The sequence below is a fragment of the Rhinoderma darwinii genome, chromosome 1 (genome assembly GCF_050947455.1).
Source record: "Rhinoderma darwinii isolate aRhiDar2 chromosome 1, aRhiDar2.hap1, whole genome shotgun sequence".
In the NCBI taxonomy this organism is placed as follows: domain Eukaryota; kingdom Metazoa; phylum Chordata; class Amphibia; order Anura; family Rhinodermatidae; genus Rhinoderma; species Rhinoderma darwinii.
In genome coordinates, this window is record NC_134687.1 from 271247057 (window position 1) to 271260375 (window position 13319).

Sequence of the window (13319 nt, forward strand, 5' to 3'; positions counted from 1 at the left end):
TTAAAATTATTGCAAAGGCCTTGGCCATACATCTTTCTAAGGTCATTACCGCTCTGATACATCCAGCCCGCGAAATCTATGACCATTAATCTTAGACGAGTGTATTTGAACTTGCAGATTCCAGTGAATAACCCTGGGAAACGTGCTATATGCTCCTTGGACGCGGCCAAGGCCTTTGACAGTATGGAGTGGGGGTTTTTATGGAAAGTTTTAGAACGCATGGGGTTTGGGGAAAGATTCATAGCTTCGGTGCCTCTTTTATATAGATCTCCTGTGGCTCGCGTACGGGTAAATGGTGCTTTGACTGATGTGTTTAGGTTGTGTCGAGGTACTTGACACGGTTGTCCTTTATCCCCGTTGTTATTTGCCATTGCCATAGAACCTCTAGCTGCTAGCATTAGAAATCATCCTGGTATAGTGTGTTTTCGTCGTGGCGGACTGGAGGAATGCATAGCCTTGTATGCCGATGACATGTTATTATTTTTAGTTGATATTGGTCAAACGCTGAATACTGTAATAAGTGTCATCCGACAATACGGGTCTTATTCTGGGTTATCTATAAATTGGACAAAATCTGACATACTTTCGATAGATGAGCCGTTGGTGGACTTAGATAGAGAACATATACCTCTGCAGTGTGCTTCTGTTATTAAATATTTAGGAATAAGGATATCAACAGTACTGACAGATTTTGAACATTTGAACTTAGATCCTCTTGTGGCTAAGTTTCGGACTAAATTAGTGGCATGGTGTGGGTTACCTTTATCTGTAATAGGGCGAACAAATCTCATTAAGATGGTATGGATGCCTCAATTGCTGTATGTTTTACATAACTCACCGGTTTGGATACCCCAACGTTTTTTCTGATGATTAATCGACTGTTTAGAGATCTTCTATGGAAAAAGGGACATGTACGTATAAAATTGGACACTTTACAACATAGTAAAACTGACGGGGGTTTGGCAGCTCCTAATCTAGGGCTTTTAAGGGGATGTGGGTTGGAAGACCACGATTCTACGATAGATATGCTACAACATTACACACAGTGTGACAGGTTGTTTGCTGCTTTAGAAATTGGTAAATTTAAGACTCATACTAAGAGAATGCCCACTTGGTATCAAATGCATAAAGTGTGGGGGAAGGTGAAGGACCTCTTGGGAATACAGGGCCATACTCAGGTTACTCCTCTTTGGAATAATCCGTGGTTACCGGAAGTTGCGAGTTTGGAAGGTTTAGGGAGATGGAAGTACAACGGCATTTGGTGGTCGGCTCAGCTATATAAAGGGGGGAATATGAGAATGTTCTCTGATCTGCAATCTGAGTCCGCTTTGCTGAAAGATTCCTTTTTTGAATATTTGCAGATAAGACATGCGTTAGGGAAGGAGACTACTGTGGGCGATACCCTCGTGTGTACTATAAATCCAATTGTTACTTTCATTGGGGATACGGTGAAATGTAAGGGGCTTATTTCGATGGTGTATAATTACTTGTTAGACAGAGAGCATTCTAAATTTCCTCTTGGGGTCAAATGTTGGTCCTATTGAGTATGGGAAATGGCAGAATATAGTGGCAAACACCCCTAGATTGTCGCTTAATGAGGCACATAGGGTGTATAAAACACCTCAGTACTTATTTGATATTGGCTTGAGAGATAGCCCCTTGTGTAATAGATGTAAAACTCATAATGATGATCTCATTCACATGATGTGGTCATGTTCAAAACTTGACACTTTTTGGAGGGAGGTTGTGAGTGTCATTAATGGAGTGTATTCTGCTGATATTATATTGACGCCATATGTATGTATCCTAGGTTATGTGGATAATTTACTGGGGTTGGAGCTGTTTAAAAATGCAATAGCTCATTTACTTTACATGGCGAGGAAGCTGATTGCTCAGCGATGGTTGCAGGAGTTACCTCCCACACGATCAGAGTACATTGCTAAAGTGAATTGGCTTGTATTTATGGAAAAACCTATATACTTAAAAAGGGGTGCTTTGAAAAAATATGAGGAGATGTGGGCTTCTTGGTTGGACGACTCGGGGTTCGCTTCTGTTGCACTGACGAGAGATAGAGGTATATTTATAAGTCTTATTTAGATAATAGGCTAAATATGAAGGGGTTGTACTAATCAGAAATTGCTAAGTCTAAAGTTGAAGGATGCTGTCAGTAACGTGTCTGTTTGAGATCTGCTAAATTATATGATGACAAAATGTTTATACATATTGAAGGGAATTTTAATTTTTTTTCTCTGGATGGGGGGAGGTTTGGGTGGGGCAAATGCTTGTAGTGGGTGGGATACGCTAGTATTGTGAAAAATTGAAAACATGTTTGTTTTAATAAAAAGTTACTTGATTTAAAAAAAGAAACATTACATCGATACTTTAGAGGGTAACTTTTGACATATCTTAGTGACATGTCAGATGTTTTGATCGGTGGGGGTCCGAGCACTGACACCCCGACCGATCGCTAAAACGAAGCAGCAGAAGCCCTCGGGTGAGCGCTGAGCCACTTAGTTTCTTATCTGCTTTTCTCGGAAAGCCGAGCAATTGGTGTATGGGCTCATAGACTCACCGAGTGCTTCTGCCTCTCCCTTTTAGCGATCGGTGGGGGTCTCACTGCTCGGACCTCCACCGATCGAAACTTCTGACATTTCACTATGACATGTGAAAAGTTTTTTGAACGTTTAGTTACCCTTTAAGACTTTTTCAAGTTGTCATTAAAGTTTCTACCAACTAGTTTATCAGCTTCTGTTTTGCTGTATATCTATGTAGGTATCCTGTATTGTACTCTTATGTTCCGCAATGTAGGTTGCTCCATAGAGAGGAAAGTATCTCAATGTAAAGGCCACCTAAAACAAGCAATTTACCATGATTGATATTTGTCATTGTTTAGTGTAACTAAGCATCTTGCAACAGTAACCCACATCATTGCTTCTTTCATTTAGATGAAAACGATTCTTTCTGTCATGGATCTGTAATCAATGGCTATTTTCATGGGTCTATCCAAACAAGAAATGGTACTTTTTACATAGAGTATGAGCAACATAACAATGGCACCATGGATTCATATATGTATCATGAGAGAGATATTGGTAGGTAAAGAACTCTTAATAGATATTGTACATAGTACTATCAAATGTCCTATTAATGACATAATGCTATAATGTATAATGCTTTCACTAGGGCTTCATCTAATTAGAAGAGTTAGGCCTTGTTCACATCTGCATTGGAGACTCTTTTAGGGGCCTCTGTCGCAGATCTGGCCAAAATTACCGGAAACAATATCGCAGCTTGCTGCGCTATTGTTTTCGGTACAACAACGGACACCCCAACAGAAACCTAACGGAACTCATTAAAGTCAATCCATGTCTCCGCTTCTCCTCTGTCCATACACATTTCTGCCTTTTCCTTCCTTATCCTGTCATATCCAGCCCATCTAACTCAGCTTGTCTTCAGGGCTCCCATGAATGAATTCTATTAATTCAGTACATTCTATGTTCAAAAGTAAAGCAGCATCATGTTTTGTATCATGCAGCGCAGTTTAGTAGATATTTACTAATATAAAATATGTCATATTAAATCTCCATATATTGCTTTGAATACATTTTTTATGACTTCCATTTTCAGACTACTCTCTTATGAAAGATGTCAAATCTTTTGATCTGGCCTTAAGAAAATATGAATTTTTGGAAAAAATAAAATGGAACCCAACGGTTAGTACTAGATTATTATTAGATTATTATTTTTTTTGCATACTTCTGCTACTGACTGCTGAAAAGAAAATTGTTTAATGGAAATTTATTTATTTTTCTAATATACTTGTGTTTCAGTTTCTCACATCTTTCAAGATCCCAGCTTACTGTTACTGAATGGAAGCCTTATTGTTTTGGGAAAGTTTTCCCTGCCCAGTTCTGGTGGAGCCCTATTGTGGCTGTCTAAAAACAGCAAAAGGCAAAATAACAAATGGCTCCCTTTTAAAATCTGCTGTAGATGACAGGGATTTTATATTTTGCGATAAAGTAGGTCAAATCTGTAACAAATAAATAAATAATAAATCTTTCACAGAAAATATTATGCAACGCGTGTTAAAACCCATTTTGTTATTTTAAAGCTAAAGTGGTGAATGGTGTGAGCTCCATTCTCATACATTGTACAGTACTCGTTTGCAGATTTTCAGTGCAAAATCTTCAATAAATGCGATGCGTGACCTTCTGCTACATTTACACGACAGTGAAAAAAAATGGCCATTAAAAACTGATCAACTGTCAGTTTTTCATGCCCATTTTGCATCAGTGTGTCTCCAAATTTTCATCCTTTTCGAGTTTGTCTGTCCGTTTTTAATGGCCATTTGTCATCCGTTTGTCATCCGTTTTTCATGGCCGTTAAAAAAAAGGATGGATTTAATTTGTCAGCGTTTTTTTTTCCAACCCCCCCCGAAAACACCACAGTGTCCATGTAGATAGTGCCACAATGTCCCTGTAGATAGTGCCAAAGTGCCACACATAGTACAACAGTGCCCACATATAAAGTGCCATAGTGCCCACATATAAAGTGACGTAGTGCCCACATACCAAGTGCCAGAGCCCATATAGAGCCACAGTGCCCATGTAGATAGTGCCGCTGTAACTCCCTGTAGGAGAGGAATCCCTCTAGCCGCGGATTCCGCTCATAGACGGAGCACCTGACAGTGACGTCAGGTGCTTCCTCTAAGAGTGGAATCCCCTGCCAGAGCATCGGAGCGCTCTGGCCGGAGATTCCGCTTCAGGAGTAGCCCCTGACGTCACTGTCCATATATGGATAGTGATGCCAGGGGATTCTCCAGAAGGGGCTTCTCCGGGAGGAAACATTCCCGGCCGGAGCGGCGGCAAAGCTCTGGACTGGGATTCTGCTCCAGGAGTAACCCCTTGACATCAATGTCCATATATGGATAGTGATGCTGGGGACTTCTCCATCAGCGGAATCCCTAGCCAGAGAAGGGTTTGGCCACCTGAGATTCTGCTGCTACAGGAAGCTACAGTGGCGCTATCTACAGGGGGTTGCTATCTACAGGCATGTGGTGCTATCTACTGGGGTTTTTTGTACTATCTACAGAGGGGTGCTATCTACATGGGGGGGCTATCTACAGGGGGGAATCAGAGGGTGCCCCTGACGCCACTGTCCATATATGGACAGTGACGTCAAGGGCTTTCCCAAGAAAGGAATGCCCGGCCAGAGATCTTGCGATGCTCTGGCCGGGGACTTCATAGTTGAAAGTGATGTCAGGCGCTTCCCTGGCTCAGTGCTCAAAGTAGCGATGTGTGCAGGGAGAAGTGGCGGATCAAGTAGACCATAGGCCCTGGGTTGTTACACAAACTTGGGCCCCCCTTCTCCACCGCTGCCCTGCCACGCCGTAACTACTGCGTAACTACTATACAAATATACTATACAAATATACGTTACGATTCCCCTTGTCAAAGGGCTGTGTCCCTACAAACTGACAGTATAACACTGTGCAGGGACACATCCTCCTGACAAGGGGAATGGTAACACCCATTTGTCTATCAGTCCTGGATTGCACAAAAGATTTCCTATAATAAATAGGAGAGGTGACAGATTCTCTATTAATCCAGTGACTCACAGGGGACGACTTCTCAGATTCTAGTAGTTTTTTTCCTCTTTTCTTCTCCATCTGGTCCAGACGTCATCACGACTTCTCCCGGCCATGACCTATTTATGCAGAATTTGCCACTCAAATTTCTTTGGCTCCTCACTTTTCCACACCTATATTCCACCCGTTTTTAACTGTCGTGCAAATGTAGCCTTAGTATGTGATTCTTTAGAGGTGTTGTCCAGTTTCAGCAAATTAATGTTAATTTTTTTGTATAATTAAAAGTTATATAGTTTTCCAATATATTTTTTGTATTAATTCCTCCTGTTTTTCAAGATCCATTCTTGTTATTTTTCAGCAGGAACATTCATTGTTTACTTCCAGTGGATAAAATTCTGTCCATGGTCATGTGAAGGTCACACAGGTTGCGGGATCGTTAGAAGGCACAAGCCTTGCACCTGTGTGTCCATCACATGACCATGGACAGAATTTTATCCACTGGAAGTATACAATAAATGTTCCTACTGAATAAAAACAAGCAGAGGTCTTGAAAAGCACAAGGAATTTATAGAGAAAGTATATGGAAAATTTTAGAACTTTTAATTATGCAGGGGCGTAGCTAGGGGGGGGGCAGGCAGGACATTTTCCCCAGGCGCAATTGAGAGAGAAGGTAGGGCGGCACCGAGCTTTGCGCAAATACAATTAAATATTCCTCCTGGAGCGGAATCTCTCCTGATGTCACTATCCATATATGGACAGTGACGTCAGTGGCTCCTCTGAAGCGGGATCTTTGTTGACGACCGTCTAGCAGGGATTCCACTCCAAGAGTAGCCCCTGATATCACTGTCCATATATGAACAGTGACATCAGTGACCTCACTGACCATATATGAACAGTAGCATCTAGGAGCGGAATCCCTAGCCTATGATCTGGCTGGGGATTCCGCTCCCAGAGGGAGTCCCAATGGTGCTATCTACAGTGGGGAGGGGGTGACGCTATCTACAGTGTTGGCGGCGCTATCTTCAAGGGGGTGTGGCACTATCTACATGGGCACTGTGGCACTGTCTACTTGGGTACTGACACTAGGGGCATCTAAAGGAGCATTATACTGTATTGGGGAAATTGTGGGGGCATTATACTGTATGGGGAAGCTATAGGGGCATTATACTATATGGGGCAGCTGTGGGGGCATTGGCAGCTATAGGGGCTTTATACTGTATGGGGCAGCTGTGGTGCATTCTACTGTATGGGGCAGCTATGGGGCAATATACTTTATGGGGCAGCTTTTGGGGCATTATGCTGTATGGGGGCAGTTATGGGGGCATTATGCTGTGGTGGCATTATACTGTATGGGGGCAGCTATGGGGGGCATTATGCTGTATGGGGGCAGCTATAAGGGCATTATGCTGTATGGGGGAATTTGATTGGGCATTATACTGCATGGGGGCATCTGTGTGGGCATTATATTGTAGGGGGCCATCTGTTTGGACATTATACTACATGGGAGAATCTGTGTGGGCATTATACTGTATGGATGCATCTATGGGGGCTTTATACTATATGGCGGCAGCTATGGGGGCATTATACTATTTGGTGGCAGCTAGAGGGCATTATGCTGTGTGGTGGCAGCTAGAGGGCATTATACTGTGTTGCTATGTGCTCCGCATCGGTTGTCCCTCTTTGTGATACTTGAAAGTTGGAAGGTATGGAGCCAAAGCATTGTCGACGCTCTTCCTGGGGATTCCGCTCCTGGAGAAGTCCCTGACGTCACTATCCACATATGAACCGTGATGTCAGGTTCCTCCTCTAGGGAGCCCCAATGGCGCTATGTATAGGGAGGGGGGTGCAGTGCTGTCTACAGGAGGGTGTGTGTGGCACTATCTTCAAAGGGGAGGGTGGCAATTTCTACAAGGGAGGCTGTGTGGCACTATCTACAGGGGGGCTGGCAGTACCTACAAGAAGGAGTGTATGGCACTATCTCCTGGGGGGGAGTGTGGGAGTATCTTCAAGGGTGTGTGTGTGGCACCTCCTACAGGGGGCTGTGTGGGGCGCTATCTACAAGGGGGTGTGTGGCACTATCTACAGGGGCAGTGGGTGGCACTATCTACATGGAGCTGTGTGTGGCACTATCTACATGGGGCTGTGTGTGGCACTATGTACAAGGGGTGGTGTGTGGCACTATCTACAGGGGGGCTGTGTGGCACTATCTACAAGGGAAGGTGTGTGGCACTATCTATAGGGGACTCTGTGGCACTATCTACAATAGGAGGCTGTTCATTATGTCACCATATAGTCTCATCAGTCTCAGTTATACAATCTGTTTTAGTCAGGCACTGGAAGGAAATGTCGGGAAAGAGGTTTGGGGGGCAAACTGAATGTTTGCCCCGGGTGCTGGAGCACCTAGCTATGCCTCTGAATTATGCAAACCTTTAAGTCCTCTGCTGTCATTTATTTTCTTGAAAATCAACTCAGAAGGCAGCATAGCAGTCAGCAGGGGGAAAAAAAAGTAACAATCAGTTTAATCTAATCAGATTGTCAGTATTTTCAAAGTGCTCATTTCTCTTGCATCCTGTATGTGTTTTTTATCCCCACTTAGGAAAAGTCTTTAATCAGAACCAAGAGAAGTGTGGACCTATCCCGAACAACATGTCTTATCCATTTGAAGGCTGACTACTTATTCTTAAAAAGATTTAGAAATATACAAGAAGCATTATCTCAGGTATAAACAGACTAGAAAAATGAATTATGAGTTTATTATAATCTCTCTATCACATTACAGATTAGATTAGAAATCCATTGGTTAGATTGATCACTCAAACTTCCTATTTGTGAACAATAGCTGAAACATCCTCCACATTTTTTTTATATGTAAATGTTTACGTAAATATTAGGTTAGCCAGATAACTATGATGTATTAAAGTGATGTCCCCATTTCTGCTGAAATTTTTTAATTTGTGTAATTAGTGGGTTCACTAAAATACAGAGTCATAAGAAATATTCAATATCATTGCTAAATCAGAAACCAGACCCAAATTGCATTGGAGGTTTCCGTCGGGTTAACCCCTCAACGTAAAGGCAAAGGGAAACCTAAACTTCCGTTGGCATCACCATTGAAATAAATGGTGATGGAAACGTTGCTAAAGGTTTCCGTTTGTCACCGTTGGGACAGGGTTTCCTTGTTTTGACGGAATCAATAGTGCAGTCGACTGCGCTATTAATACCGTCAAAAACAGCCGAACCCTGTCACAACGGTGACAAATGGAAACCTTTAGCAACGTTTCCATCACCAATTATATCAATGGTGATGCCAACGGAAGCTTAGGTTTCCCTTTGCCTTTCCGTTGAGGGGTTAACCCAACGCAAACCCCTCAACGGAAGGGCAACAGTGATGTGAACACAGCCTAAATCGTCCACTCCCTTAACCCCTTCCCGCCCAATCACGTACAGTTACGTGATTAAAACCGGTGGCTTAACGCCTTTTCACGTAACTGCACGTGATGGAGATGGAGCTGGCTCAGGAGCTGAGCCAGCGACATCACCATCGGGTGACAGCTGTATGTTACAGCTGTCACCCTGAGGTATTGGCCAGGACTGGAGCGAGCATCCGATCTGGCCGATTAACCCCTCAGATGCTGCGTTCAATAGAGATCGCAGCATGTGAGGAGTTTATAGCCACCGGCACCTCAGTAACGTGATCGCTGGGTTGCCGGTGGCCGCAAAAGCGATCAGAGGGCTAATACTTACCTCTCGGTCTGCCAGTAACGGAATCCTCCTATGCCCCGTCGTCGGCGGGGCCAGGAGGCTTCCGGTACCATCGGCAAGATGGAGCCGGTTAAGCTTCCGGCTCAGAAGCTGAGCCGGCATCATCAGCAGTGTGTGTCCACTGTATGTTACAGCGAACACCCCGATCTATCGCCTGGAACCGAAGCTAGCTCCGATTCCTGGCATTAACCCCTTCGATGCAGCGATCCATTGTGATCGCTGCATCCTAGAGGTTTGTAGCAAATCGGCAGCCTTGCCACGCGCTGGCAAGGCTGGCGACTGCTACTATGGCAACAGGTGCCCTAACAATGGACTCCTGTCTGCCATTACGCAAGCTGATTAGGCCCCGCCCAGAGGCGGAGCCTGATCGGCTTGCTGTCAGTGAACAACTGACAGTTCCAATACATTGCACTACATAGGTAGTGCAATGTATTAGAACATCAAACAAACAGTTGGACCTTCAAGTCCCCTACTGGGACTTAAAAAAAAGTGTAAAAAAAAAAGTGTCAAAAAAGTTAAAATAAAAGTTGTAAAAGATACAATAAAAGTTTCAAGTAATATAATAAAACACAATCGCCCTTTTTCCCTTATCAAGTCATTTATTATTGAAAAAAATAATAAAGCCATACATATTTGGTATCACTGCAACCGTAACAACCTAAACTATAAAAATATTATGTTATTTATTCAGCGCAGTGAACGCCGTAAAAAAAAAACCTCAAAAACCCTGCCATAATTACTGTTTTTTTGGTCACCGTCTTCCAAAAATTGAAATAAAAAGTGATCAAAAAGTCGCATGTATCCAAAAAGGGTACCTATAAAATCTATACCTCGTCTCACAAAAAACAAACCCTCACACGGCTCCATCGACGAAAAAATGTAAAAGTTATGGCTCTCACAACATGGCGACAGAAGAAATACATTCTCTTTACAAAAGTAATTTTATTGTGCAAAAAGTTATAAAAAAGTTCTATAAATTAGGTATCGCCGGAATCGTACTGACCCGCAGAATAAAGGTAACATGTAGTTTATATGGCATGGTGAACGCTGTATATATAAAAAAAAATATGGCAGAATTGCTGTTTTTTTGTCACCTTGCCTCCCAAAAAAAGGATAACAAGTGATCAAAAAGTTGCATGTACCCCAATATGGTACCAATAAAAGCTACAGCTCGTCCTGTAAAAAAAGAGCTCTCATACCACTACGTCTATGAAAAAATAAAATAAGTTAAGGCTCCAATAAGTCAGGAAAGAAAAATATCCAGTTGTGCCGGCCCGAGGGGAACATTTCTTCTGTTTCAAAAGGCGATGTATCAAGGCACTAAAATTAGGGAACCAGGAAGGGGAGGGCCCAAACATATCTACTGGAAGCGAGGGCGTCCGTATTATACCAGGACAACACTTTCACGGCAAAATTTCCCAAACTGCAATGGTGCGGAGTGTGCACCAAAAGGGGGATAAGGAAGGACATTTATCAGTGCGACACCGGCCTGTGCAGAAAGGATCGATCACAGCGTAACACACATCTATGGATAATTTTATTATTTTTTTTACCTTATTATTATACCACCTGACTATGCCCCTATGTACTCTGCCCAGCTCACATTATAAACGGAAACAACAGTGATACTCCAAACAAAACTATTACCAAGCAAATTCCACGCTCCAAAAGCCAAATGGCGCACCCACCCATCTGAGCCATACAGCATGCCCAAACAGCTGTTTACGTCCACATATATGGCATCGCCATACACGGGAGAACCCTTTTAACCATTTTTGAGGTGTGTGTCCCCAGTGGCATAAGCTGGGCACGACATATTTGACAATGAATTGGCATATCTAGGGAAAATTTTTAATTTGTACCTTCGGCAGCGCAATCATTTATGGAAAAGACACGTGGGGTGAAAATGTTCACTACACCCCTTAATAAATGCATTGAGGGGTGCAGTTTCCAAAATGGGGTCACTTCTCAGGGGTTTCTTTTATTTCACATCAAAACCTCTGCAATTGTGAACCAATACTTTATATGTCGCCAAATTAGGCCTCAATTTTACATGGTACTCTTTCACTCCTGAGCCCTGTCGAATGTCCAGGCAAAAGATTAGGGCCACACGTAGGGTGTTTCTAAAACCGGGAAAAATTGAGAGCTGTCTTGTTATGGTGGCACAAGCCGGGCACCACATATTGGCGTATCTAAGGAAAAATTCCCATTTTCACTCTCCCACATCGTGTGCACACGAATTTCTGCAAAACACCTGTGGGGTTAACATGCTCACTACACCCCTAGGTGAATACAACATAGCGACCAGAAACCAAATGCAGCAAAATCTGTACACCAAAAGCAAATGGCGCTCCTTCCCTTCTGAGCCCTGCCATGTGCCCAAACAGCAGTTTATGACCACGTGTGGGGTATTGCCGTACTCCAGAGAAGTTGCTTTACAAATGTTGGGGTTCTTTTTTTCCTTTATTTGTAGAGAAAATTAAAAATTTGGAGCTAAAGCTACGTCTTATTGAAGAAAAAAGATTATTTTTTATTTTCACTGCCCAATTCTAATAAAATCTATGAAACACCTCTGGGGTCAAAATGCTCACTACACCCCTCAAGGGGTGTAGTTTTCTCAATGGAGTCACTTTTTTGGCGTTTTCACTGTTTTGGTCCCTTAGGGGCTTTGCAAATGCGACATGGCCTCCGCAAACCTTTCCTGCTAAATTTGAGCTCCAAAAGCCAAATGGCGCTCTTTCCCTTCTAAGCCCTGCCGTGGGTCCAAACAGCCATTTATTACCACATGTGGGGTATTGTTTTACTCGGGAGAAATTGCTTTACAAATGTTGCGGTGCTTTTTCTCCTTTAGTCCTTGTGGAAATTAAAAAAAATTTGCTAAACCTACATTTTCTTTGAAAGAATGTCGATTTTAATTTTCACGGCCTACTTCCAATAATTTCTGCAAAAAACCTGCGGGGTCAAAATGCTCACTATACCCCTAGATAATTTCCTCAAGGGGTGTAGTTTCCCAAATGGGGTCACTTTTGGTGGATTTCCACTGTTTTGGCACCGAAAGAGCCCCTCAAACCTGACATGGTGCCTAAAATATTTTCTAATAAAAAGGAGGCCCAAAATCTACTGGGTGCTCCTTTGCTTCTGAGGCCTGTGCTTCAGTCCATTACCACACTAGGGCCACATGTGGGATATTCCTAAAAACTGCAAAATCTGGGCAATAAATATTGAGTTGCATTTCTCTGGTAAAAACTTCTGTGTTACAGAAAAAATAGATTAAAAATTAATTTCTGCAAAAAAAAATTGATTACATTGATTTAATTCCTGTGAAACATTTAAAGAGTTAAGAAACTTTCTAAATGCTGTTTTGAATACTTTGAGGGGTGAAGATTTTAAAATAGGGTGACTTTATATATAAGGCCCTAAAAGCTGCTTCACAACTGAACTGGCCTCTGTAAAAATAGCCTTTTGAAATTTTCTTGAAAATGTGAGAAATTGCTGCTAAAGTTCTAAGCCTTGTGACGTCATAGAAAAATAAAAGGACGTTCAAAAAACGATGCCAATCTAAAGTAGACATATGGGTGATGTTAATTAGCAACAATTTTGTGTGGTATAACTGCCTGTCTTACAAGCAGATACATTTACATTTAGAAAAATGCTAATTTTTGCAACTTTTCACAAAATTTTGGTGTTTTTCACTGATAAATATTGAATTTATCGACCAAATTTTTCCACTATCATAAAGTCCAATGTCTCACGAGAAAACAATCTCAGAATCGCTTTGATAGGTAAAAGCATTCCGGAGTTATTACCACTGTAATGGCAGGGGGTAGGGAGACGGACAAGTGAGCCCTAATCTACCCGCCACTCTGTCCCTGCCTACTTGCAACGACCCGCCCTAGGCGACGGGGTACAACTGGGCGGCAGTCCCTGCGCTCAGTAAGTGCACGACAAACATGACAAACATACAAGGAAC

At 42.5% G+C, this 13319-nt stretch overlaps 1 protein-coding gene across 1 annotated transcript in view; it reads left to right on the plus strand.

The window, feature by feature from the left end:
• LOC142741093 (disintegrin and metalloproteinase domain-containing protein 10-like) overlaps nucleotides 1–13319 on the plus strand; it is a 115732-nt gene that overhangs the window by 11163 nt on the left and 91250 nt on the right. The window contains exons 4-6 of the mRNA XM_075850492.1: nucleotides 2946–3092; nucleotides 3628–3713; nucleotides 8184–8306. Coding sequence (XP_075706607.1) covers nucleotides 2946–3092; nucleotides 3628–3713; nucleotides 8184–8306 — 356 coding nt within the window. The remainder of the gene's footprint in view (nucleotides 1–2945; nucleotides 3093–3627; nucleotides 3714–8183; nucleotides 8307–13319) is intronic.